This window comes from Serinus canaria, chromosome 2 (assembly GCF_022539315.1).
Source record: "Serinus canaria isolate serCan28SL12 chromosome 2, serCan2020, whole genome shotgun sequence".
In the NCBI taxonomy this organism is placed as follows: Eukaryota; Metazoa; Chordata; class Aves; order Passeriformes; family Fringillidae; genus Serinus; species Serinus canaria.
Genome location: NC_066315.1, coordinates 65925474 through 65953047, shown reverse-complemented (window position 1 = coordinate 65953047; position 27574 = coordinate 65925474). Strand labels below are relative to the sequence as shown.

The window sequence follows — 27574 nt, the reverse complement described above, 5'->3', positions numbered from 1 at the left end:
TCCAGGGGCCTCAAATCGCCTTTGAGAACACAGAATAGTTTGGTTTAGAAGAGACCTTTAAAGGTCACTTGGTCCAACCCTCTGCAATGAGCAGGAACACCTTCAATTAGATCAGGTGGCTCAGAGTCCTGTCCAAGATAATCCTGAATGTTTCCAGGGATGGGACATCTACCACCTCTCTGGGCAACTGTTCCACTGGTTTGCCACTCTCATTGTAAACAGTTTCTTCCTCATACCCAATCTGTATCTAGCCTCTTTTAGCTTAAAACCAGTACCCCAGCACAACAGCCCCCAAGAAACAGTTTGCGCATGTTTCTTGCAGACCCCATTGTGTACTGGACTTTTGCACAGACCTGCTCCCATGAATGCCTGTCACTACAGAACTGTACTTGAGTGGTTTATACTCAGGTTCTGAACTAGTGAGAGGGCATCTACCACAGCTGTCCACGTTCATGCAGAATGCTGACAAGAAGGCAGCAAGCAGCGTAGCAGCACTTCCAGAGTACCTGCAGGTCAGGTGCTGCACTACAGCAGCAGAGAGCTTTGCCAGATCTAAATGTAGAAAACAAAAAGCAACCTTGAACTCCTTCTATAGTGACAGTATCAATTTCATCTACAAGTCTCGCATTTGCTCAGCCACATATTCTTGTTTTGCACTGAGCAGCAGTTACCAAATGAAGGTGTCTCTCTCCCCATGGGATTGTGCTCTGGAGGTAGTCCCTGTGCAGCCAGAAGAACAGTATCAGGTGTTCTCAGCATGGCACTGCCAGCCCCAGCAGTTACTGTAGCCAACTCAGAGATGCTCGTTTTAAGCATATTTATTAACAATTTGTAAACAGGAGAAAACTGGAAGATAGACAAAGACAGCAAGATTAAAGATCACAGAGTGACTGAGGTTGGAAAATGCCTTTGCCCCCGCTCAAAGAAAAGCCAGCCGCCCAAGACCATACCCAGAAGGGTTTTGAATATATCCAGTGATGGAGACTCATCAACCTCTCTGGGCAATCCATGCCAGTGCTCAATCACCTTCACAGTAAGAAAGTATTTCCACTATTCAGAGGGAGCCTCCTGTGTTTCAGTATGTGCCCACTGCCCCAGCGCTGTCACTCCAGGCTGCCCCAGCTTTGTGCCCTCTCTTTAGTGTTTGTACACGTTGATGGAATTCCCCCCAGCCTTCTCTTCTCCAGGATAAGAAATCCCAGCTCTCTCAGCCTTTCCTCACAGGTGAGATGGTCGAGTCCATCATCTTCTTGTCACTTTGCTGGACTGTCTCCTGTAGCCCCATTTCCCTCTTGTGCTGGTGAGCCCAGAACTGGACACAGCACCACAGATGTAATGAAAATTACAAAGTAAAACTTTACACTTAAAACATAAGTAATAAAAAAGGCAAAAAAAAAAAAAGGGAAAAAAAAGAAGAGTAAGCATAAAACTGAGAAATCTAACAAAGAAAACATCTAAATAACCAAAAGTAGAGACAAGCAATACATCAATACATTGCTAACACATCTCAAAAAACTAGCACAACAGCCCAGTCGAGGTGTACACAAGTGTTAAGCAGCATTGTATTCTAAGCTGACTATTTGTGCATGAATATTCTTTATTGCAATAGTCTTTGCTTCTCTACAAGAGAATGGCAAAGTGATACAGAACCTACAATGCATCATTATGCTTAATTCCTCATGTGATGACAATTCCTCATAGTTTTCCAGGGCAGCAGCTTTTGACTAGTAGCAAGGTGCACCAGTCACCTTAAAGTGAAGGATATTACGCTTCTCCTAAAACTGCTACGGTGTCCACACAGGTGCTGACAGAAAACAACAAATCAACAAAAAATGACAATGCAAAAAAGCTTCAAATAAAATTTTATGGCTCTCTCATTTTCCCTTTAAATTTTACTCGTACAGAACAAGGAAGAGCGACAATTTAACATCTCTAATGCTGGGGGTAAAAAAAACCTGACCTTACATTGGTACCATTTCATTTAAAGTACAGATGGGCTCTGCTGGACTTGGGGCACATTGGACTTAATATTCCCTGCTCATCAGACTTACCAAGGCAACTTTGGGCAAGATACCATTTATGCTACATCTCTGAAATGGAGATAGGGCTTTTCTGCCTCATAGGCAAGACTGAAATTAATCTCTAAAAGCTGAAACATGAGTTTTATATTAAATATTAAAATTAATATAAAGACTTTTAAAGAGGTAAAATGTAAAAGAAAACCGCTTCCACTAACAAATTCTGAGCTATTAACTAAACCATATATAAAATCCCTCCAGAAAAAAAGTATTAATCCATTTAATTACTTCCTTAACTTGTGAAGTTTACTTATTATTTCCTGCCCTCCAGAGTATACAAGCAATTTTATACCTCTTTTCAGAACAGTAAACAACTCAAAAAGTTTCCATGATTGAACAAGCAGCAGTCAAACATGAGAAAGGGGCTTGCTTGTGCCTGGGAGCATGGGAGGCAGAAATAAAAGAAACAATTAAGACATACCAGGTTAGTGAGGAAGGCACTTATAAAAGGAAAAAAAAGAGCACTTGAAATAATTTATTTCCTCTTCCTCTAGTTCTCACAGGCAGGCAAGGGAGAAGAGAGATTTTCTTGGAAGATGGAATGAGGTCAAGGAGTTAACTCATATGTGCACTCATCAAGAACTTTCCAAAAATAATGAGAAGTATGGAAGATTTTTCCATGGAGAATAAAGGATTTAAAGTAATCACCCAGACGGTTATAAATTATATCAAACAGAATATCTGCAATGTGACCAACCTGCAACAGTGTGATGCAAGCCTTTAAATGGAGGAATACAAACCTGAAACAATACACAGTGCATAAACAGCGCATGTTGAAAAAGGATTTCACATCCGAAAGCAAGAAAGAAAAGTAAGGAAGTAAGGAAGACAAGTAGAAATGATATAAAGCCCAAGCTTTAGCTTAAAAAGTTGGAAAAGTTCAAAGTACAGAAGTGGTAAAACAAGATGAAGACAAACAGTTTTATGCAAGATCAGGAAACACTATAGGTTTGGAGGGCAGGGCATTAGCTCTTCCACACTTGTATTCCCACAAAGGTACCATGTAATCAGCAGTTCTGCTGATACTGAAGTACTGAAATACTGAAGAAATCCACTGCACAGTCAATTACTTCATTACTGAACTGTGCAAGACAAATGCAAAAATGTAACATGAAAGCAACTGCAAATGCATGCTGATTTAGGAAAACAGAGCTCCTTCAGCAATCCAAAGGAGGCAGAAGCAGGTGTCACAGAGGCAGATTGCTGACATCAATGGAGATGCTGGTCAGACTTAAATTTTACTGAGAATTTCAATGCTGTTATAACTAATTCCTACATCACAGATTTTTTTTTTTAATAGAGAGGAAAAAGTTGAGTAGGACAAGAATGAGAAGCAACTAATTCACATTATATTTAGATAACAAATTTTCTGGTGAGACAATTGGTTGGCTTTTCCTACAGTTTCCCCATGCCTACTGCAGAGCCCAGGAAACAATAAGTATAAAATGCAACAGCTACTATGACCAGCCTTCAACACTGGGAAGGGTTAACCAATACCCCAATATAAGTGCTCTTACACAAAAAATAAATAATTTACAGGTACTTTGTGGGCAAGCCCTTATTCATGTTTCATAGACAACACAAACCAAACATACATATCAACCCCAAAAATTTGTAGTAAGAACACTTGCAGGTTTGTAAGGTTTTCTAGCTTGCATGCACTACAAAGCTTATTAAAAAAACCCCACAAAGAGTAATTCACTGAAATGAAGTTTTCTTAAAGAGGGCATCAAACTCCACAGACCATGATGTGGGCAAATGATGAACTACTCTCACTTGTGTGTGCATTTTTTTTAACACACATATTGTTGATTGGCAAGTACTAGACTCACACCTATGAAAATAAAGGGCTAACTCTTAAATCTATGCTATTAACAGTAAACCTACAATATCCATCTGTATATAAAAATAATTTTGAAGTACACCAGTAAAACAAAACATACACTTCTACAGTTAAGAAAATTATTAAAAAAATAAATCAAAACTAGTTAATGAGCTAATGATAGCTCATTAACTCAGTCCTGTATACAACCGAAAATAAATTAAAAGGTGAATTATTGATTACTATTCTCTCCAAAGAGACACAATAGAGACAAAACTGGATTATATTAACTGTCCAGAAACATACATACTACATTTGAATTCTAGTCAGAAACTTAGTAATTGACTTCTCATCTATTTAAATAAAACAGATGCCAAATGAATTACATTTACTATGACTTTCTGCATATATTGTAGCTTTCACATAACTTACTTTCCTGAAGGTTAATAAAGTTTAGCAACAGGCAGAGTTTACAGATAGCAGAACGAGGACTTCGTAAAAAGTAAAATTATCTTAACATCACGGCATTTAGTAGAAAGAATGCAAGGGAATGTAAGAGCTGATAAACATTACAGGGAAAGAAGTGTATCAATCCCCTTGACTTGGTCAAATGCACTCTTACACCAAATTTGAAATTGGAATGCTTTATTATACCTTATCATAAAACTTTGGCTGCAACATGGAAATGGACAGCCATGGCAGGCCATCTGAATCCTTCAAGGTGTATCTGTTAATCAAATTTTCACCTCTCTACCTGATCCAGGACACAGTCAATCATGCAGCAGCTGGGAATTTAAAACCCAAAACAGTTCCATGCAATAAATTCTCCCATTTTGGCAAAAGTGGGTTTGTATGTGTTGAGAGGCTTTGCTGGCACCCCAGAGAAGCGTCAGCATCACTGTTATGTCAGCACAGCTCTTCTCTTGTTCCTCCATTTGTGCTCAGCTGGCTATTATCCCATGTTCTATTCCATAACATATTTAACGTGGCAGATGCAAGCTACCAAATAAATAAGAAAAATTTAAGGCACATTTTGTGTCTCTGCTTTGATTACAAGCTCCTTTGAACAGCAATTCTAAGTGTGTGAAAAACATTTTGTATATCTCAAATACTTTCATCAACTAGTATTTTTGACAGAAGGCCATCCTGTGAGATTTTTTAATTCTTTGTATGTTCTTTCTGACTATATATTTCTATTATCTAATTAATTTTGTCTAAGTTGAAAGAACACACACCAAGATGCATCTAAGGGACATAATAACAAAAAAACCATGACCATGTAAGAACAATGATTTGTAAGGTGATTAGTATTTTTAAAGTGCTGTTGTTAAATATATAAAATGAAAGAGATGGCAAGTGAATCAAAAGCAATTTTACTATAAAAGAAAGAGCGATAAATGGACTTAGTCTTTCTAAATTTATGATGAAAAAGACAGACTGGTAGCACATTGTCTCCTCCTGTCACTGAAGAAAGAAAACTGTAATCTGTACCCTAATCCTCTTAACTTCATCAGAAGACCACACAGACTGACATAATACATATTCCAATCACATTAGCTGATGCTGTTATTATTTACTCCAATACTGAAATTGAGGAATTTTGATTTGATGATATCAGTTTAAGAACTTCCATGTCTCTTTATACCACTATGATAGAGAGGGCAACAGGCCACTAAAAATGATGTATTTCACCACAGATTAGGCAAGTAACAGTTTCTTACACCAATGTTTCCTTCTCACCTCATTCAGGCCTAAAAGCCCATTTCCCCCCAGCAAAAGCATGAGTGTTGACTGCACAAACTCAATCTCAGTTTTGTGGCTTGCAAGCAATACTCAAAAAGAGTAACACTAGGATTTCAATAAAAATTTCCATTATAACAATAAATATCAAGTTCTGTGATGATCTGAACAATAACTTAAACAAACCCCAACATTTTTATTTAAAATGTAAAAGAGTGGCAACATACTGTATTCTAAACCTTCCACCTTTAAATTCTCAATTTGGTCAACCAGTTGGTGATTAGTACAGTATTACATTTAAATTACCCCACCTAGACAATTAACAAAGAACCACTAATTTCAGATCAGCCACATGGCCAATATTATTAAAATGCCCAAACTAGTCTTCTACTGTGTCCCACTTGAGTGCAGCTTCTCAGCAGTTTGCCAGGAGCTGCAGTCCTTCATTGCTGATAAAACCATCTGACAATGGCCTATAACACCGTTTGTGATGAATTCAAGTGCTCTGAAGAAAGGGCTCACGAAAGTGTGCATTTACAGCAATCTGCAAGCAGACAATATGCCTTCAGCTCCTTTGGTTTTAAAAACATTCCCTTTGGAAAGTGAATCAGTTGAAGCAGTCTTCTAATAAAATAGTAAGTCAAAGTCTAGACAAGGCATGAACCACTGTCTATACAGTTTGTGAAAACGTCCTTGATTTTCTTTCTTCCACACTTTTTTTCCAAAGACCAAGCAGTGAAGGCAGTTTGATTTTGTCCATATTCTTACTGTAAACATTAAGAAATATACCAAGGACAACCAGTAAGCCTGACCACACGTACCTAGAGGGGAGGCAGAGGAGAGGAAAAAAGTTACCATTAGCACTTTAGCTGTAGCAATTACATACCAATACTTGTGGATTAAACAAACCTCACATTAAGAAGAGAATAGTAGAAGAAAAATCCCCCAAAATCAGTGGGCTCTGAGATAATAAAGATTCAGGGAAATTCTATTACTATCCTTCTACCCTTCTTTATTCCTGTCCTGGCTGGAGAGCTTATTGAAATACATTTATAAGTGAAATGATAACTTAACAGTATCTGTTCTTTCTCACGTGAATAAAATAATTCTGAGGGGTTTTAGTATGTTTTTCCTTCCTATGGTTATGAGAGCTATACTGGTCCAAAACGTTTTCTCACTCAGTGCCTTACATCCGTACATCCCAACGTAGGCATATTTTTGTTTCAGCTCTCCATTCTTTTAAGCCTCAATATTTTTAGCTGTAGTACATTCCATTTGGGATTTGCACACAAGCTTTTTTCTTAAAGCAATTTGTATATAGAAATAAAATAGAATTTTATGTTGTTTCAAACCTGAAGCAATTAAAATCAAAGTAGCAACTTAGCTGCATTTACTCAAACATTTGACAATATCAAGATAATACTGTTATTTAAAATAATTCAAATTTGAGCTTATAAAAACAGGAACAATACCATAATGGAGAAAATCCCTTCCTTTACACAAGTTTTCCAACACAGAGAAAGTACTCAAACAATTTATAATGCATCATAAGCACTAGATATTATGATTAATTTTCTTTGTTGTCTTCTAGACCTTTAGAAAAATATAAACTCTTTTCTCTAGCATGATTAGCATCAACACGCCAGTCAATATTTACAATAGATTGCCAACATTTGTAGAGGATACAAAAAGACAAGCATTAAACCCCAATTATGATTAGTGTCGTTGTATTTCCATGATGAAGAACATAACTTTTTATAAAATACTTTGTAGACCACTAAAAACTATAAATACTTACTGTAACGTGAACGGCTTTGCAAAGAACAAAAAAGAAAGCACAATGGACATTGCTTTTCTTCCTGTTGTTACTAGAGAGGAAAACAAGTATTAACCTCTTTAAGAATTCAGTTACAACAAAAGAACATAACAAAGGCTTAGCAGGTAACTTCATAAAATAACTGTCTCACTAAAATGATGATCACAGCCTTGGTGCAAACACAGAGTGCAGTGCAGTGCAAAACAGCACTGGAACCATGTGATTTTTGGAAACAAGTACACTGTGTCAGTAGTGCCACACAAGTCACACTACCCACAGCAAGGAAATTTCCAGAACAAGCTATTTAATAACTTCATGCTAATCAATTCAGAGTCTCAGAGAGCAACGTGCAAATAACTGATGATATAAACTCATCTGTTAAAGCTTGGATGTAGACCAAAAACCAAAGATCAAATATCTTGCCATTTCCACCTCATGTTATTACAACTCCGTGGTGTTTTGGGCTCTATTTTTGAGTGGAATGGGATTATCCTCTCACCATTCTTTTGAAGTTTCTGAAAATTTCCGTAACATTGGAGTCACAATTTTGATTAGAAGCCTAAGAGACCAAGGATGTCTGACTTCAGTGACTGCATTAGGAAGTTTCCCTCAAAACCACTAAGAGATATTCTTCTACACCTGATCCTTTCACTAAAAAGAATCAAGTAGTAAGAAGAGTGGAGAACACAATCCTGTTTCCAAAATAGAGATAAACTCTTTGTTTGCTCTGAAATTAACTACAGCTCCAACAATTTTTTGAACAATTTCAATGCTATCTGCACTGAACAAAGATAAAGCATTACTAGAGAATTGTGTACCAGAAAACCTATGAAGTTTATCACTGAAACAAAATCAATAAATGAGTGAAAGTTGTAGAAAATGTTTAAAAACAAACTAAGAATGCACACAAGTTAAGCTATGGAGGCTAAGGGGCTGAGAAGGTGTTATTTTACATGATGGCAAAGGGTTCTCACTTGAGAAAGACCCTAGTACAAGGTGCAGTAGGTCTGCACCTAAAGAATATTATTTTTTTATTATCAGAAAATATTTTGCTTACCATGAAGTTCCTTTAACTATACCATACTGGAAAGTCCTATTTGTGTAACTACATCCAAATTAGTCTTACTGCAACACACTGGCAAAAGGAAACAATGACTACTGATGTATTTCCACAGTGCTTTGGCTAGAAAAGTAAGTTTCATTCTTCCCAACTCTACCCCACAAATATTCACTTAAGAGTACTTTATAGTAGAAGAAACAGCCTTCACTACTGCTACATCTGCCCAAACTTCAACTTTTTAGTAATAATTTTCTTTTTACATTTTAAGAAATTTATGCACATCAAATAAAATGATTTTCTATTACATGAAAAATTAAAGGAGAATGAAAAAGAAAATTGAGTTTTAATTAGAAAACAGTTTACGAATGAATAATTTAAAAAATGGTTGAATTACTTCAGTTTTTCTAATTACAATTATTTCTGTTCTTTCAAATCAGTTATTAATTAAAATATTTATGTAACCATTTCCTTCTAAATTAAGTGCCTTTTCTTCTTTTTCCCAATTAAGTCTGATAATTTCTCATTCTGCTAATAGAAATACAATTTTCATTAAACTCTTTCACCCCACTCCCCTCAAGAAGGGGGAGGGTAGATGGGGGAGCTGGGAGGGACAGTAATGAATGTGGTGTTCTTCCAAGGAACAATAAACATTTTCATATTGCTACAGGCAAGACAGAAAGGGCTCAAGTGGTAGAATTGTCAAGGTCAGGCATTAGAAAACTGGGGAAAGGTTTACTATTCTACAGCATTTTAAAACTTTTTTTTAGTACAGTGAGACCTTTTTTTAAGAGGTATTTTAATACATGAAACAACCCTCTCCTCTGGGCCAATTTCCAGTCAGGAGAGCTACTGAACTTGGTTAAAAGCAAATACAAAACAGATATACTGCATAGGAAATAACTAATAGGAAATCAGAGCATGCAACCCTCAGGTCAGAGAACAATGATGTATTTTCTCTTCCACTACTGTGAATGAAGTAGAGCATCACCTGACAGAAACCAGGATGTCTTTTAGGAGGAGAAGAAGAAAGGCAAGTAGCTACATGACATCTTGCTACACCTTTCCCCCCACCAGGCCCTTGTGACTAAGGTTTGCAGTTTCACGGGCTTAGAAACAATGCCACTGCCTAGTATGCCTTTCTAGAACAGCCGTACTTTTCCTTTTACATTTTAATTGGTGCATGTATTTTCCTTTCTGTCTTTTCCTATGAAGACAGGCTGAGAGACTTGGGATTGTTCAACCTGGAGAAGAGAAGGCTCTGGGGAGACCCTATAGCACCTCACAGTACCTAGAGGTGAGGGAGGGGGCCTGCATGAGAGCTGGAAAGGTTCTCTTTACAAGGGCATGTTATTACAGGACAAGGGGGAATGGCTTTAAACTGAAAGAGGGCTGCTTTAGATCACATATTAGGAAGAAACTTTTTACTGGCAGAGTAGTGAGACACAGATTGTCCAGAGAAGCTGTGTCTGCCTTATCCCTGGAAGTGTTCAAGGCCAAGTTGGATGGTGCTTTTGAGCAAACTGGTCTAGTGGAAAGTGTCCCTGTCCATAGCAGGGGAGTTGGAACTAGATGGTCTTTGAAGCTCCTTCCAGCCCAAATGATTCTGTGATTCAATTTCAACTCCTCCACTTAGAACAGTGTTTGCTTCTGCACTAAAACATGGCATGGACTATATGCACAAGTTTCCTTAACAGGCTCTTCATGGTTGAAACTGTGGCACAAAAAGAATCAGGAAGATCTCAAACACATTCCACTATGTGAAGATCCATGCTACACAAATCAGTCAGCACAAAGAACAGAAAAAAATCCAGAGTAAGAACTATTCTCAAAGGCTCTGTCCTAAATAATAGAATAGGATTACTTTGTTTTTATACAAAGGCAGTAAAAATATCATTTGTTCATACCTGTTACAGCGAGAAGGGCACCAAAGATTTTAATCAAAGCTAGAACAAAGGATATGCCAAAATACCCAGTCAGGGAGAAAAGGAATGCATAACCATAAGTCTGAACTGGATGCTGCAACAATAAAAAAAGCCAGTTAGGAAAATGTAAAACAAACCCTGAGGTATTGCAAAATGACATAAAACTACAGACTTTAATCAACTGCTTGAGCAATAATAAGCTGTTCAACAATGCATTCATGCAAAAACCTTATTTAATTTTAGTTAAATAATGGAAAAATAATAATGAAATTATAAGCTCATAAGTCTGGTCCTGTGATTTTGTAGCTTTTAAAACATTACCCTATCTAACACATCAAAGACTGGAAAAGCTTGCTTACTGTATAACCTTTTTACATGATGAAAATAGAACTTTAGAGAGAGAAGTGGTAAGATTTTCTAAATCATACAGAGCAAGGTTTTCCAATGATGTTCTTAATAGCAAAAGGGAAATCTTTACACCTACCTTTGAGCAAAATGTTACTGCAGGGCTTAATCCACTAGTGCATGTTAATCCAAATAAAATATACACAAAACCTATTGAATAGGAATACAAAACCTAGAATAGTGTAAGAGAAAATAATTAGTAGGTGATACTTTACAAAAGGACAAAATTAAATGCTTTCAGATGCTTGGCCCCATTAATACGATCAGCAACTCAGAGCTGAATTTGAAGGGTTTGATAATATTTTTACTAGCATTTATATAATAGTTGATGTACAGTGAAAAGTCAACTTTAAGTGCTAGACACATTCTTCCTACCCACAACAACATAAAAAGTTTGGAAAGCTAGTCAGTTAATAATATCCTGAGGTCAGTGTCAACTGTAGTAAATCCTTCAGGTTCAGGATTTTACAACCTAAATAAAACTTCCCACAACTATGCAATTTAATAGTCTGAAGAACACGTTACACATATTTCATTTTCTGCTACTTATACAGCACAATAAACACCTGCAATACATTAAATTTGCAAAGGGTAGCACAGAATCACCAGGAGTGTCACGTAAGTTTCATCTGTGTCACTTCAGTTCACATGCATGGCACACATGCATGGTTATAACATGCAGGATTTTCAAACATGACCAGTTTTGGCCTATTTGAGTGCTCAGAACACTCAGGAAACAGGTAAGCTCTTTATTTTGTCTGCACCCTTACTCAATTAATAGGTGCACTGAGCAACAAAACAATCTTCATCTATCCTTTCCTACACAGAGCCGACAGAAGTATAAACTGGAACTGTCCATCCATCCATCTATCAATCCTCCCATGCAGCAGGAGGCATTCAGCTGTTTGGGCAACATTTAGTAGTCTTTTCTTGTCAACAGAACTATTCTACACAATACTGGCTGAAACATGCTGATCTACTATGCTCTCAAAACTCAGTGTCTTATATCTCAGTTTGAGAAAAAACTATTAAAAATTGTTAGCAATTCCATGAGACAACAGACCCCTTATCACTGCTCTACAATAAAGAAGGATGCATACATGTTTAAAGAGCAGACCTGCTTTCATACACTTAAAAACCAGTGACCTAATCCTCAGAGCTTTTACTTGACGCTGTTTATATGCACAGAAGTTGGTCCCTAGTTCTTCGCTTGCCTCTGCATCCAGCTTGTCTCCCTAAGTACCCAAAGACTTCATTTTTCACAGCCAGGAAAAAGCACCACATTGCTATTTCCTTGTTAGGCAGTCTAATATATGTCACTTCCATAAAATGACACAAAAGGCAAAAATCGGGTAAAATCTTCCAGAACAGTGGTTACTATTTCATCCACAAAACGTCTTTTGTCTTTCCACAATTGCTTAAATCCAGGGTAATTTCCAAATTTGACAGAGTAAGAGAGACCCTGCGGATGACAGGTTCTTTTATTGTTCAGTTTTATTTCTAGATGACTGTCCATTAACCATGATCTCCAATTCAGATTCAATTTTTACCCAGAGTCTCAAGTATAGAAAACTATTTCCAAAATTCTGCTTGTACTTCTGCATCGAATTCTTGGAACGAAATCCCGAAGTGGAATGTCTAAACCACGAGCAAAACTTTGATATCCTAGACCATCATTCTCTACAAGTAGCATGAGTATACAGTATGAGGACCAACACTGCCAGACTAATGCAGAATAAAAAGCAAAGTCCTAGAGACAGCAGGAGTTTTGTAAGTAAGGCAGCAACGACTGTCAAATGCAAAGTGGGCAGGAAAAAAGCTACAGATTGCCCTTTGGTTTTGGATTTTGGAAATGACAGCTAAAGAACGCTGCACCAGGTCACACAGCCAAATCTCTGCCCTCAGCAGCACTCAACAGTGAACACTAAGAAAAAGTACAAGAATAAAAACAAGAATACAGTGGCACTTTTAGGTATATATTCTTCCACTTTCCAGAAACTTGTAGCTCAAACTTGTCAAGCCTAAATCATCTCTAGCCTTAAATGAAGATGCCTTCTAACTTTTTCTCCATTTCTGAAGCTATCCTCATGAGAAATTAGATTTTTCTAGTTAAATATCAAATACATACCAAATATAGAAAACAAATTTCAGTAACTTATTACCTGTGGCATATTCATATCATGCCTTTTATAGTAAAAGATTTACTTATATTTACTCAACTTCAGAGAAAAATATGCCAAATTCAAACAAGTCTTGTCTAAAAAGAGAAATAACCTCAGACCATATGAATAGATAATCTGCATTCCAAGTAAGTACATTAAAAAACCAGAGCAAGACATTATCAAAATTGTATTTCACTGAATCAGGAACAAAAATATTCACCCAGAGTTTTACAGATTTCAAAAGATTTTAAAAAACCTGCCTCCCAGGCACTAGCACACTCTAGAATATAAAGTATAGCAAGTAAATTAAAGCAACATGTTCCATGTAACATGCCCAACTATCCCAGAAGAACAGTGTGTATTTTTTTAGAGATTAAGTGCATGATTATACAAAAAACACTACATTGTTCTCAGGCCTGCAGGGTAGACAAAGGAATTGTTGATAGAAAGGAGTGTTTCTGTAGCTATATTGTAGTTGTATTTGAAGTTGCACGCAGAAAGCTGCATCCTTTAAAGGTTAAAAATGAAACAACAAAATCAGCAGAACTCCTCAGATAAAACCCCAAGAACAGTACACCAAGAGCTTTTCCCTCCATAAGCGAGAAAAAAGCACATTAGGTCCCATGCTTTGCCAACAGAGGCCTTGCCTATGGTAAAACATGTTCTTTTAAAATTGCAAATGGTATTTACCATTTCTGAATTAGAACCATTGTGCAACTTCATAGCTTTTTCCTGTACATTTCCTATAACTGCATCTGCGCAGAGGGCAAGGGATATTAGGATCACACCTATTAAAACAAACAAACAAACAAACAAACACTCTTCAGAATAGTCATTGCAAAATGGTGGCAAAAAGTCCAAGGAACAGAGAAATACTACCCAGCTCTTCCCTATAAATGTCAGCAAAAATATTTCATGACACCAGTACAAAAAGTGCCTACCTCCACTCTCCCTCCACCAATTAACCCCTGAGCACTGAGTGTCTCTAAGCTTGATGGGAACATCTGGACATTGCTATAAAGAAGCCAGCTGTAGCTACTGTAGTAACAAGAGCGACAGAGTATCAGTTGCAGTAAGTTAATGAAGATAAATAACCGGAGAAAATACTCTTTTTGAGAAGTTAATTCCCCATTATTTTTTTCCTGACAAAGGCAAATAAAAATGTTAGATATAATGGTAAAACAAATGAAAGAGGATTGAAAAGTAGAGATCTTTAAGTACTGAAACATTAATTTAAAAGAAAAACTACTGTTCAGGTACAAACTCCATGGTTTTAAGTTAACATTTATGCTGACAAGGAAGTCACTATATAGTCACTCTGTAATCAGCTTTCTAATAACAAAAAAACTGGTAACTCTAGTCATGTCAGTCACAGTTCATTTCCCAACGTACAAACTTTCATGACTGTTGCATTTAATGATGAACACAGGTTGAAATAACACTTTTCCTAAGTATACAACATTACAGAAGATACTGATCATCAAAATGCAAATCAAAACCCGCCCTAGTCTTGGTTCCTTAAAAGATCATGTCAGGGAAGAAACTAGAAGATTAGAAACAAGCAGTGGTTTTATTTTCTTAATTCTATGTTCTTACAGTCAGAGGTGGAAGATTTTAACATTTTTAAGGCCCATGAAGTTTAAGGTGGTATTTTCTTGGTAAGAACTTTAAACCAGTGTTTTTAGTTAGGGAACCATTTCATTTCCAAGGCTAGACTTTCCAGGTCTCTTCATCATTCAAGATTATCAGGCACTGGAAAAGGTACAACTCAATAGAAAAGACATGGTAACATGAATAATATTGGTAATGCTAAAAATATGGGTATCTCATCTGCACGGATTCAGCTCTGGTCCAAAGATATAGTAACAGTTCCAGCTCAGCAATTTCACTCTGTAAAGTGATGGATGCATGTCTCCATGGGCATTCTCCATTATGATTCATGTTCTGGCCGTGCTTAATGGCTCAGCCACACCACTGGACAAATGTATGGTTCAGCACTGGACTGAGATGAAAAGGTTACCTGGAACATGAAGCACCAGTGCACATGGAGAGGAGAAATGTGGGGACCAGAAAAATGTTAATCTTATGACCATTATACATTTTGGAGTACGAAGACAATTGTTCCACTCATTGTGGCAGTGCTGAGCAGAAGCAGCAGCAGCAAAGCCACAAATGAGACCAGCAAAGTTTTATTGGATGTAAGGCATAAGTAAAAACAATTGGAAAAACTGGACCCAAATTAGTTCTGAAAGAAATCTGCATAGAAACAGTTCCACACAAATCACTGGAATTAACTCAGGAATTCAGTTACCCTTTGTCATTTGACAAAGAAATTCAAATAAGTTTTTCATTCCAAACAGCTTAAAATCCTTGCTTTGTTTCTGATTTAGATAGTATTAAAAGGCTAAAATGTGAGAACTCCACCTGAAAACTACAGCAAATCTGACTGCGCTCATCCATTAATATAAAGTAAATGGTTCTGAAATGGAAAAATACTTAAAAATTTAACTAGAAAAGACAACTTATCTTTTTAAGTTTTAAAATGTTCTAACCGAATTTTATCATATCCATTTTAATATATATGTACTGGGCTAAGTCTTTCTTGAGAATACATGAGACATTTCAACCAAGAGGGTGCAGTTTCTGGAAATTTTAGGAACCTAGGAATTTACACTTTGAATAGAAGTCTCTTCTGCCACAGACAGAGTTCTGCTAGAGCCAAGCTACAATGAAACTTGCATTCTCAGTAGGATACCTGAAGGCACTCCAACAAGAACTCTGAACTTCTATGGAATGCTTATTGTAGTAAAAACCAAGCATTTTTTTTAAACTCTAAATTATGTCTTTACCTGTCAAGTTGAAGTTTGGTGCAACTGTGCTGTCAGCTAAAGTAAACCATATTAATCCAAGGCTCATACATAGGGCAGCAGACACATCTACAACATTGTAACGTTTTCCTACAAAATACAAACAGCAAGAACGGACTGTTAGCACTCTCAGAATTCTTCTACTTAAACGATGCTCTGGTCTTTCACAAACAGACTTAGCTTCTTCTACAACAGAAATTCCTACCACAGGGAAAATACCTGATTCTTGTAATCAGCCTTGGTTTGAGTTCACAGTTACAGCACTGACACATCCTCCCTGACAAAGCATTCCCCTAGCAACTTCAGGACAGCTTAGATGCTTCCTAATACTTTTCCCTCATACAAGACATTTCAGCTGCCTTTACTGATCAGAAAGAAGTCAATTCCAAATAGTTACAGACAGCTTTGGTACTCTGAGAACCCTACACTGTCTTATAGTTTGGGAGAGACAGGCTGTGGAGGGGAATGGAAAAAGAAACTAAGGACATGAAAAAGCATGAGTTAGTATATCTTGTTTAAAATAATGAATTCTTTGCTCAGAAGCTGAACTTTGAACATAAGCTTCCAAGGGAAGTTTCTTGAACTGAATTTTTGTAACAGTAATATTACAAAGAAATAGCTTCTGAGACTACAACAGTAATACAGCACAATTGTATGGAACAAAAAGTTCCATAAAGCTTTAGGGAAATACTAGTCACTTTGCATTAAAATGATAAAATTACTCTCAATAAAAGGTAAAATACTGTGTAGGCATGTACATATGTAAAGTTGAAATCTCCTCTGAAAATTCAGCTGTTTTTCAACCAGAAGGCCACAATTACCTACAGAAATAGAAATACAGCATTCTACATTTTGTTCCATTATACTTGTCCATGTGGAGTGTTACTGACTAAATTTTTGTGTATTGAACACAAACTTTTATAATATGCTTAACCCTTCTAAATCAGAAACACTGAAGCATATTTATTCATATAATGGCAACCTTTTTCCATTTTTCTCCATATTCCATTTTCTCTTATTGGAATATGCACTATGACTTTAGGACTAGCCAAAGACATGCAAAATCAGGTGTATTTCTGATTAAACATTTGATCAAAATTTAGGAATTAATCTCTTCTAACAAGGGTAGAGATTTCTTCACAACTCATGGTTGGATTTTTTTTTCATTTCAATTGTGAAATTATACAATTTATGAAGATATTTAGCTTAGAAAACAAACTTACACTTAAAAATTAAGAAAGCTTGTGTAAAAATGAAGTTTTGCAAGTGACCAGTGCAAGAAATGTTTTTTCCCCATATTTTCTCTTGATCTAAATATATTTGTACATTTTCCCAGAAGATGCTTCAGAAATTCTCATTTTTCCTTCTATAAGAGAAGTTATACCAGTAGAATTAAAAAAAGTACAGGATTCCATCTATGACTGCCTCTCAGAGAAGGAATTTTTTAAAAAATCATCTAATAGCAAGACACTTACCTTGTATAAAAACCCCACCTATCATAACTGGAATCAGTTTACAGCACTTGAAGATGACTTGAGTAGGGTAATTCAGATATCCTAAAGAGGTATTTGACAAACCCATAGTTCCCACTGTCAAAAATGCTATTATCATGTAGGTTTTGCCAGGAATTCTACAAAACATAAACATACAAATCTTGGCATTACAAACTCATCTAAAAGGGGATTTAGCTTGGAAAATTCAGGTAAAGAAATGCTTTTGTAATACAACCTCAACATCTTTCTCACTGAATTTCACTTCACAGAAACTTAAATGCACAAAAATGTCTGATTTCATATTTCATTTTTTTTCAATTACTGCAAATAAAAAACAAATACAAGACAATAAAAACTTTATGGCTCATAAAGTATTCAAGCAGTAATTCTTTAATCTCCTTCTGAGAAGGTATGCTATTTACACAAGAATCAAGACAAAGGTTTCAGGTCAAGGGAAACGTGGTATACTGAGATAACCTGGATCTTAGTTCTGTCACAGGTCACTGTGACAACTTGTTTGGTGAAGTTTTCATGTGAACCTTGACATTTTTAAAAGAAAGAAATTTGAAAAAAGTACAATTTTTAATGAAACTCAATGAAACTAAGAGAGCAGTGATTCAGATACCATGAACAGAGGGGCTTGTTGAACATTTTCAGATGTTTTGTTCACAGTCTGATGAAATTATCACCTGACAACAGATGATCCAACAGTTACTTTTGTGCTCACTTTGTGCTTTTTTTACAAGTACTGCTGTGCATATGTTCAGCTTTTTTTCATGCATACTCAGAACCACGCTAAGAGCATAAGGAGCTGTCTTGCTGCAATCCTGTCTTAACTCTAACTCATTGTGTGATGTATACATACTCTGAGGCATGCAAGAAAAATTAAAAATTTAGGAAATATAGATTTCTACATGTCTACAAGAAGATGCCTAGGTTACAGAAAATAAAATATAAACTATATTTCAGATCTACATTTCCAACACAACTTACTTGAAGGAAAATGCTCTGTAAGCACTTCCAACTGGTAATAAAACCCCATAAATACAAGTAACCCGAAAGGTAATTGTGCAATATTATCTGATGCATCTCAGGAAGTCATATAACTTGAAATATGAGCTGTCAGTATTTAAAATAAAAAGAATAATTTATCAAAGTTATGTTGTTTAGCTAAAAAATAATTTTATAATCTAAAACCAGTATATACAAAATCATACAAGGCTGACTGCAGGTAAGGAAAACTAGTTATGTTCAACTAGAATATGAGGCAACTTTAAAATTCATGTACACCATGACAGCCTGCATTCAAGTTCCAGAGCGCCTCAATAAACACTTCGCAGAGACTACAGCTGGGTAGGAGGCTGCAGAATGGCTACACTGAGTCAGAATACATCCCATTTCCAGTGGGATTCATGACATCAAATATTTCTTCGGTCAACTGCAGTGAAAACACAGGACAGTTTTGTGGCAGAGTGTTGAGTCCTGTCTTAAATGAAAACCACAACACTTCAGCACATCCTTTGAAGCAAACCCACTCAGCTACACAGTAAGCAGAGAGCAGACCTCTGACATTCTCCAAGATGCACAGCATGTAAGAGGAATCTCTTGGTGAGGAGGTGCTAATATTTGAGGAAAACATATTCACTGACAGATGGCTTCAAGTGCTGTGAAGTGCATTGGCTCTATTCTAGATGTGATATCCCAAGCAACACATACATGACTCAGTCTCTATCAGCCACATTAAGGACACAATATATCCTCTAAGTGGGACAGTGACAGCAGAGTTAACAGAACTACTTACAGGTCCCAAATCCATGTGGGTGCTTCTAAAATATTCTCTAACATCATCCAGCAAATTCACTTCCTTTTATCTACAGAACTGCTAGCAATGCCTCACAGTACTCACATTCAAAAAACAGAAGTTAAATTTACGGTAAGTATCAAATACTTCTAATTTCATGGACAGTGGGTAAAATGCTTGGAAAAACACATACCTTCTTCTTTTGTCCTGAATCAACTGCAATTCTATTAGTCCAAAAATGGAATAAAATCCAAATTGCACTAAAGTGAGGTACCAACCAAAAGGTTTAAAACCTTCCACTGAAAATATCAATTCCTATAAAAACAAAAACCCACCAAAGTCATGTACATACACCAAAATATTAAATGGACAAAAAAGAATTAACAGACCTTTTCCCTTGATGTACATGCAAATCTAGCCTTTGCAGTTGCTGGTTCTAAACTAGATTTATCTACCATATGTAACTTGCAAAAATATTGAAAAAGAAAAGACCATTTAGGTTCTCCAAAATGAAAGAAGAAAATTTACTGTTGTTGTAAATACAACAAAATTAATGGATCAATTCATTAAGGGAATACATTTGATGCATTACTAATTACCTCATATTACAGATGGCTTCCTGCCTGCCTTTTTGCAGCTCTTCCATTTATTTACTTCATTAGACCATTTTTATTCAGATTTTATAAATATCTCCAGATAAATTTAATACAAATTTTCTCTAACAAACACGCTTACTGATAATTTTCAGCTCTTAGGAATGCACACCTAATATTTTGAGTGCCAACATTAAATAGCACTTAGTGAGTTCATAAAAATTTGTACACTGTAGGAATATTTCAAACCAGAGCAATTTGTTCTGGAAAAATACATACATATCATAAAGACTTATGTAGGTATATCAGTTATAGAAACAAAAGGCTACCTAATATCTGCCTTTTTGAGATTCTGCTTTTAATTACTGATCATGTTCTCCTGACTCTTTTGAAGTAACTTTATGTTCAGAAACCTCTCAGCTACATTTGAAAACTGCATTAGAAACATGATTTTTAATTATCAAGTTTTTTAATCACTGCTTTATTGAGAATACTCAATGAAATTAAAAATAATTTTAAAAGGGAACAGAAATGTAGCTGCTCAACATAAGAGACAAAAGATTAGCAGAATGGTAAATGTTTAACTAAGATGGCATAAACATAATCCTTTTGCTTAAAAAATTACTATAGCACAAGTTTCAGCTCTATCCTGAGAGCAGAGAGAAAAATAAGATGACTGTAACTGTACAGTACTCATAGAACCTAGGGAGATCTAAAGGTTTCAGCATCAATGAAGACTTTGGTGTGTCTTGCACACAGAAGTAAAAGATCAAGTTATGAAAGTACAAGTGATCTAAACTTTACAGGCACATGAACCACAATGGCAACATAGATTATATATTACTTGCTGCTCTTGAATACTGAAACGGCTGACTTTGCCATAAATATCTAGTTTAAACATCTATACATATTAAAATACATACTATATTATTATGCTATTGAAAAAGACGAGTAGGAAGAATTGGCCTAAGACACAAGTTCATAATATTTACCTGTAAATATCCATAGATTAGATAAAACATAAAAACTCCAGAAACACAGATGAAAAATTGAGTAGGTTTGCTAAATTTGCTGAGATTCATGCCAAGAACGACAACATCATCTACTGATTTGATATGGGGAGACATAGCTTGAGATTTGGAAGGTACACTGATTGAAATGTATTTTCTTGATGAAGTGAATTTCAGATCCATGGTTCCTGGCTTGCTGCATTCGGGGCTGTTGTTGTCTTCTGCCTGCTTTTCTTCTTCTATGTGTTTTCTGTCTGAAAGCTGAAAGAAATGCTAAAGTCAGATGGGAGATAACATACAGCCTTCCAACAACAACAGGAAATGAATGTGACATTTGTAGGGTAAAAGGTTTTAGAGTTTTGTTGAATTGGTTTTACTCACAAATTTTACTTATCTTTTCTGATGCCCAAAGTTAAGATCAGTTAACTTTGTTAACAACAGAGGCAAACAACACTTTATGAAAGCAGTTTTGCTTCATTCCTACATTCGACATAGCAAACAAACCAACTAAACAACGCTAAAACATCAGCAACAGAAAACCAGCTTCAGTTTCTCAACATCTCTAACTGGTCCTATCATGTACTCACAGGAGTGACTGCTTGGGAGAGAAGTGATCTCCATGACCAACAGTGAAAGAACTGGTATTGAAGCACTGTGGTTCTGCCTACCTTCCTTCCTTCGTCTCTTCAGCAAAACACACCAGACTAGCTCACAACACAGGAAGCCTTGCTGAAAACTACAGATTTGAGCCTATGACCAATTACAAGCATGGAAGCCGAAGAAGTTATCCCCTCATCCTCACGTTTATTCACTATTTCTTGCACAGATTTTCAGAAAAGAACATGGAGATTGAAATGCCAGTCTCAAAAATCAGACTGCTTATCTGATGAGGTCTATGATATGGCAATCTCTTAAATATTTATCACATGCAGCTATTTCCACATGTAACAGAAAAGAAAACTGGATGACTGAAGCCTAGAGAAGGAATGTAGCAGCTTAGTAGACTGAGATGCAAATAATTCTGTTCTCCAGCTCAACAGACAGTAAATATTTGATGGGTTTTTTAAAGATAAAACACAGTGGTCAGCCAAATGTCCCAAGATTTTTAAGTGCAGGTCAGCATCAAGTTCAGTAATCAGTCAGTAATTACACTGTGTTTGTCCCAACTGTTTAGTGATTTGTTTTTCCCAGTTCAAGAATAATTCTTCTCATCACACATACATAAAAGAAAATGCTTTCCCCATTGTTTTCAAATTTAAAATGTCCCCGTACATTAACACTAGATCACGCTAACACTGTAGTCTGCAAGAACACTGGTAAATACAATATATTATACAATACTAGAAATTTTAAGGTTAGCTGAGAAATTAAGTATTAGCATGAAGCTTGCAATGTGCTTATGTTTTCTTTTTTATATGAGCGAATATCAGGTTGGAACAAGACTCCTTCTAGAGTTCTGAAAGAATGTCTTGGGGAGTATAACAGATGCTTAGGGACCATAATAATTATTTGCGCTTAAATTCATAGCTCTTCACCTCAAGATCAGAAGTGAGAGGTAGAAAGTTTACCCCTGCAGATTTTTAGCTAATTCCAACATGAAGAGACCATAAAACAAAAGAAAAAAAAGTTTTAGACTAATTTTAGTGGAACCAGAAAAGCACTAATGTCAGACAAGGAGGCATGAGTGAACCTTCACATACAATATAATAGAGTTCTGATCACCCTCAGAGAAAGACTGAAAGAACAATGGCAAACAAGGGTTATCAGGATGGAGGAGCAGGTTGCCCATCTTAGGAACTGAAAAAAGATGAAAGCATAACTTGTCTAGCCCAACAAAACCCCAATGAAAAGGAAAGAGACCTGCTTTCAATACAAGTATGGAGTATCACTAAGGAGAAAAAATAGTTTTAAGGACAGGAGAATGAGAACAAGTGGGTATGAAGTGATGATGAACAAATTTACACTTTCCAAACTATCTGGTTAGCCAGCTTTTGCTCAGGAACTGGCTGGACATTGATCTCCCTGTGGGAGGAGTGATCATTTTTACATCACCAGCTTTGGTTTGCTTCTCTTTGGTTTGCTTCCCTTTTCCCATATTTTTCTCCGCCTCTTAAAAAATATTTATCTCAACCCATAATTTTTGTTTTTTACTCCTCTTTCCTCTCACCCCATCCCTCTGGGGGTAGTGAGGAAAGTAAGCAAGTGTCTGTCTAATGCTGAGCTGCTCACCAACATTAAACCACACAATTGACATAACCTTCGATTTTCAACTATTTCTATTAAAAATATTTCCTCAGGAACACCATCAAATTTTACAGTCTCTCCACTTAATTTTTTGCAGATTACTGAGTCTGTCATGAAAGTGGTAAGAAACACTGATCACTGCAGACACACCCACAACTATCCACAAAACTATGATACAAGGTAATTGTTTTTCTCTACATCTTTAAAAGAAAATTACTTAACAGCTGAAGAAACTGTAAATGTATGTATGCATTTGAAACAGTCTCCACCAAGCAATTTCATTACAAAAGTGATAGAACTCTTCTGAAATTCACAAGGACTACTCAAACTGCTGTTTTTCTAAGCATGAAAACTGTTATTCCTACTCCTCTCATCAAAATTCCTCAAGCACCTAATTCACATCTTGAACAGACATACAGCAAAAATCGGTTTTATAAAGAGTTAAGATCTGTCCTGATTTGTGTAAAATACCAATTTCCCGCTTTTCTTTCTCCTCCTCTGTGTAAAAGTGTAAACAACAGATTCTTTAGATCAGACTTCCTGTTTCTTCCCCTTTAAAAATAAAGTCCCTTGCAGGTCAGTACTTTAACCTAGCACAGAAAATAGTGACTATTACATGAAGGAGAAACAAACGAACGAGTAGAAAAGCAAAATTTCTTCTGCCTCCAAAAAGTTAACTAAGCATAGAAAAAACATCATGAAGGAGCTCAAGCCTTGGTTGGCCAAGGTTTTTTAATATCTGAAGAACATCTGTTAAACCCATCATTTCGGCAGAAAACAGCGTCTTAGTCCGCTCAGAAAAACTGCTCGCCTCAGACACACAAGGAGAGCTCCCAAGGGTTGGTTTAGGCCATGACCCTCCGGAGTGTCATGGCCAAATGCCAGAAATGCCTGGTGGCAGGACGGCTGGCACTGCAGCAGGGATGCGCCAGGTGACCGGGAAGCCAAAGTCCATCTGCGGGAAACCTGAGCAGACACTTTGCTTGTCGCTACCTGCGTCCTGCTCCGGAGGCAAAACAGGGAAGGGAATAGGGTCCAGCAGGAGCCCCGAGGCTCCCTTCCTGCCCACTCTCCTGAGCCAGGTGTGCCCTTCCCGAGCGCCTGGCAGCTGTCCCGGGCAGGGCTGGCACAGCCTCTCCAGCCGCCACGGGCCGCCATTCCCCGCCCTTCCCCCGGGAAAGGGAACCCGCGGGACACCGCCTCCTCGGGCCGGCCGAAACCCTCCCGACACTCAGTGCCAGCCTCCTCCCGCTCCACATCCCGCTCCCGGCGCCCCTCACCGTCGCGCCCATGGCCCCCTGATGCCGGGAGACGCTTCGCAGGAAGCGACCCCGCCTCCTTCCCCCTCGCCCCCCGACCCCGAGGGAGGGAGGGAAGGAGTGGGGAGCGGCCCCGCCCCCGTACCTGTCCGGCGGGCGAGGAGGGGCACGGCGGCTCCGGCTGGCCGCCCCCGGCCAGCGCGTCCCGCCCGCCCGCCGGGATCGCCGCCTCCCGCGGGCCCGCGCCGCCGGAAGTGGTGGCCGGGAGGCGCCAGGGGTCGGCGCGAGCAGCGAGCGCATCGACACAGCGCCGCTCGCTCGGCGCTCCGCTACCCGGCCTGAGGCGGGCGGGGACGGCGCCCTCCGGCTCACGCGCGTTAGGGACCGCCCATCGCGCCCGAGGGGCGGGGCCGGCTCGGGGGTCCTGGCGGCCCGGCGCGGCTTCCCCACGGGGCTTTGGGGGAGACCGCAGAATCACAGTTCGTTAGGGTTGGAAGGGACTTCTGGAGAGCCAGTCCAACCCCCTTGGCAAGGCAGGGTGACCTAGAGCAAGTGACACGGGAACACGTCCAGGAGGGTTTGGAATGTCTCCAGAAAGGAGGCTCCACAACCTCCCTGGGCAGCCTGTTCAGTGCTCTGCCACCCTCAATGCAGAGAAGTTCTTCCTCGTGTTAAGGTGGAACTTCTTGTGTTTCAGTTTATGGCCACTGCTCCTCATCCTGTCACTGGGCACCACTGAAAAGACTCTGCCACCATCCTCTTGGCACCTGCCTCTGAGATACTGGTATGCATTAATGAGATCCCCTCTCAGTCTTCTCTTCTCCAGACTAAACACGCCCAGCTTCCGCAGTCTCTCCTCATAAGAGAGATGCTCCAGACCCCAAATCATCTTCGCGTCCCTCCAGTGGACCCTCTCCAGGAGCTGCTGGTCTCTCTTGTACTGAGTACCCGGAACTGGGCGCAGCGCTCCAGACGTGGCTTCACCAGGGCCGAGCCGAGAGGGGGAGTCCCCTCCTCCCGCCTGCTGCCCACGCTCGCAGAGCGGTGCTCCCCGGGGTACCGCTGGGCAATGACAGCGATTACTGCTGTGCCCTGCCCCGCCAGAGAGCAGCCGGGACCCGGGGAAGGAGCCCAGGGTGGCAGCAGAACCGGGAGGGACTGAGGAGCTCCGTGCCTGCCCGGCCTCCCTGCACTGGAAGAGTGGCAGGGACACTCGTGGCGGGGGGTCACGTCGCCTCCCAGGTGTGCTGCAGTCGGCCGCTGCTGTGGGTCCGCAGCGACTGGGACTGCCTCAGTACTCTGAAAACATCTCCCGGAGCAGACGATCGTATCTCTCACCACGGTGACATCAAGACTGTTTCAGTCCTGAAAAAGTTTTTTCCGAGGTTTGGTTGATGTTCTGCTGTTCTGATGTGAGCAGTGAATCACCCACGCAAAGCTGCTGCTTTCATAAAAAAAAAAAAAAAAAAAAAAAGAAAAAAAAAGTAAAAAGAAAAAAGAGGAAAAAATACGTTTAGAGAGAGGTATTCTTGTGATCATTCCTCATGAGGCTGCATGAAGGAAATAATAAAAGTATTTTATAATGACAAGTGAAAAGGTAAATGAGAGCAATAACAGCAGAATGCATACAGCATAATGGCCAAAGGAATCAGGTAAAGAACTTAGAAGAAATGTAGCTAAAGGGATTTTGGGCAAAATGTGCAAATTAGATGTAGCTTGACAATACATAAAATCCAGTTATTATTCATATCAGTCTGTAAAATGGCAGTGCTGTATTTTCTGTAATTATGTGCAGGGGTATTTAACATTATACATAATCACTAGAGGACAAGAGGTACATATTTAAAAAATTCAAGCTTTTGTGTTTACAGTGTTTTAAAAGGTTTTTTTTGCCTTTTCCAATGTTAGTGTAGTAAATCGGTGTGTATTATAGGTAGTAGTAACATGTGCTCCAACATTTAACAACATATTTTTAGGGGTATTTATTAAGTGATAAGCATCAAAAAGAAAATGTGCTATGGTTATTTAAAAATAAACAAACAAAAATTTGAACCTCCTAAAACCTTTTAGCAACTAGCTATTTCTGAAAAACGGGATTAGTGATTATTGAGAAAAATACTTGCAGCCACCCTGGGAAGTTCCAGTGCTTCTCAGTTCAAATTTCCTTTTCCTGATTGAGTTAGCAAACAATTGTGCTTTTTTTGCAAGAATATGGATGGTGCTTTTCACCATCTCCATGACAGAAGTAACTTCCTCAGTAACTCAGGTAAATATATTCAAGCTGGCTTGTGATCAGCTGGGATTTTCTAGTTTTGTGTAAATAAATTTTCTAGATATGTCAGCTGTAATAAACTTTACTGTTAGAGATGTAAGTGGAGTGATTACACAGGAAGTTTCACCTGAACGTGAGGAAGAAGTTCCTCAGTTCCACAGAGAGGCTGTGGATTTTCCTTCACTGGAGATATTCAGGATTCTCCTTCACTGGAGATATTCAAAAGCCATCTGGACACAATCCTGAGTAATGAACTTGAGGGCACCCTGCTTGAACAGAGTGGTTGGACCTTACTGACTCAGTGGAGGCAGGCAGATAACAGGAAAAATCAAACTGCACCACTGAGTTGGATTGACTACATAACCAGCTGGGTGGGAGGAATCTGCGTATGTGAGGCTCTTGATTAGGAAGAGTATTGAGGAGAAACCCACTGGCAGATGTGATCTGATATTCCCTCTTATCTGAGACTTGTTAATACCCTGTCATATTATTTTTTTTAAATTCAGAAATGTAGAAATTGGGCTGCTTGATTTTGGGAGGTCTCCTGCCTGTTGTTAAAGAGCACATATTTTGCTGTGTGCAATGTATTTTTCTATTTCTGTTATCTGGATTCTATCATTCCAACTGGAAAGTGGCGGGTATGCTGGAGAATGTTCTCTTTAAATAAAGCAGAAGAGTAAACAATGAGTAGGATGTTTATTATTGATCTCACAGATGCTTGTGCAGTCTGCAATATGAACACGTATGGATTACTGGTAAAGCTGGAAAGCAAATTACATTTTCTTTTATCGTTTGTAAAAATGAAGTTAGGGCTTATGAAAGGCGCTGGATTCAGGCTCTAGGGACCTAACTTCTCTGTTTATCCAGGAAATAGATGTTGTACATCACAAGCAGAGGCAGTGGAAGTATTAAAGATCTCAAAGTTCTCACACTCCCTGTCTGTACTTCTCCATCTTGACCTACTCAAGGTACCAATAGGAAAGCTTAGTCTGTGCACAAACTTACTCCTATTTTTTTTTCTTCTGGAAGT

At 38.3% G+C, this 27574-nt stretch overlaps 1 protein-coding gene across 3 annotated transcripts; it reads right to left on the bottom strand.

Moving 5' to 3' along the window:
- Positions 1-802: 802 nt before the first annotated feature.
- SLC35B3 (solute carrier family 35 member B3) lies at positions 803-24575 on the bottom strand. 3 transcript variants are annotated; one of them, XM_050971107.1, is made up of 10 exons: positions 24418-24575; positions 20752-21030; positions 19360-19481; positions 17348-17502; positions 15855-15962; positions 13696-13793; positions 10923-11015; positions 10421-10532; positions 7439-7508; positions 803-6461 (listed from the first exon to the last, which is right to left on the bottom strand). In XM_050971107.1, exons 2-10 carry the CDS (start codon positions 20950-20952, stop codon positions 6311-6313), a joined length of 1110 nt encoding a protein of 369 aa, XP_050827064.1. In that variant the 5' UTR covers positions 20953-21030; positions 24418-24575; the 3' UTR covers positions 803-6310. The 3 variants fall into 3 exon arrangements, with proteins under 3 accessions (XP_050827064.1, XP_009087648.2, XP_030086346.1); XM_009089400.4 differs by having other exon boundaries at positions 24294-24420; XM_030230486.2 differs by lacking the exons at positions 803-6461; positions 7439-7508 and adding an exon at positions 7559-8591 and having other exon boundaries at positions 24294-24420.
- Between the last annotated feature and the right edge of the window lie 2999 nt (positions 24576-27574).

Coding starts and splice junctions, on each gene's coding strand:
- SLC35B3 (XM_009089400.4), bottom strand. Junction 17,503..19,359: donor ATTCAGGACAAAAGAAGAAG/GTATGTGTTTTT, acceptor TATGTTTTGTAG/AATTCCTGGCAAAACCTACA. Junction 10,533..10,922: donor CAGTAACATTTTGCTCAAAG/GTAGGTGTAAAG, acceptor TTATTGTTGCAG/CATCCAGTTCAGACTTATGG.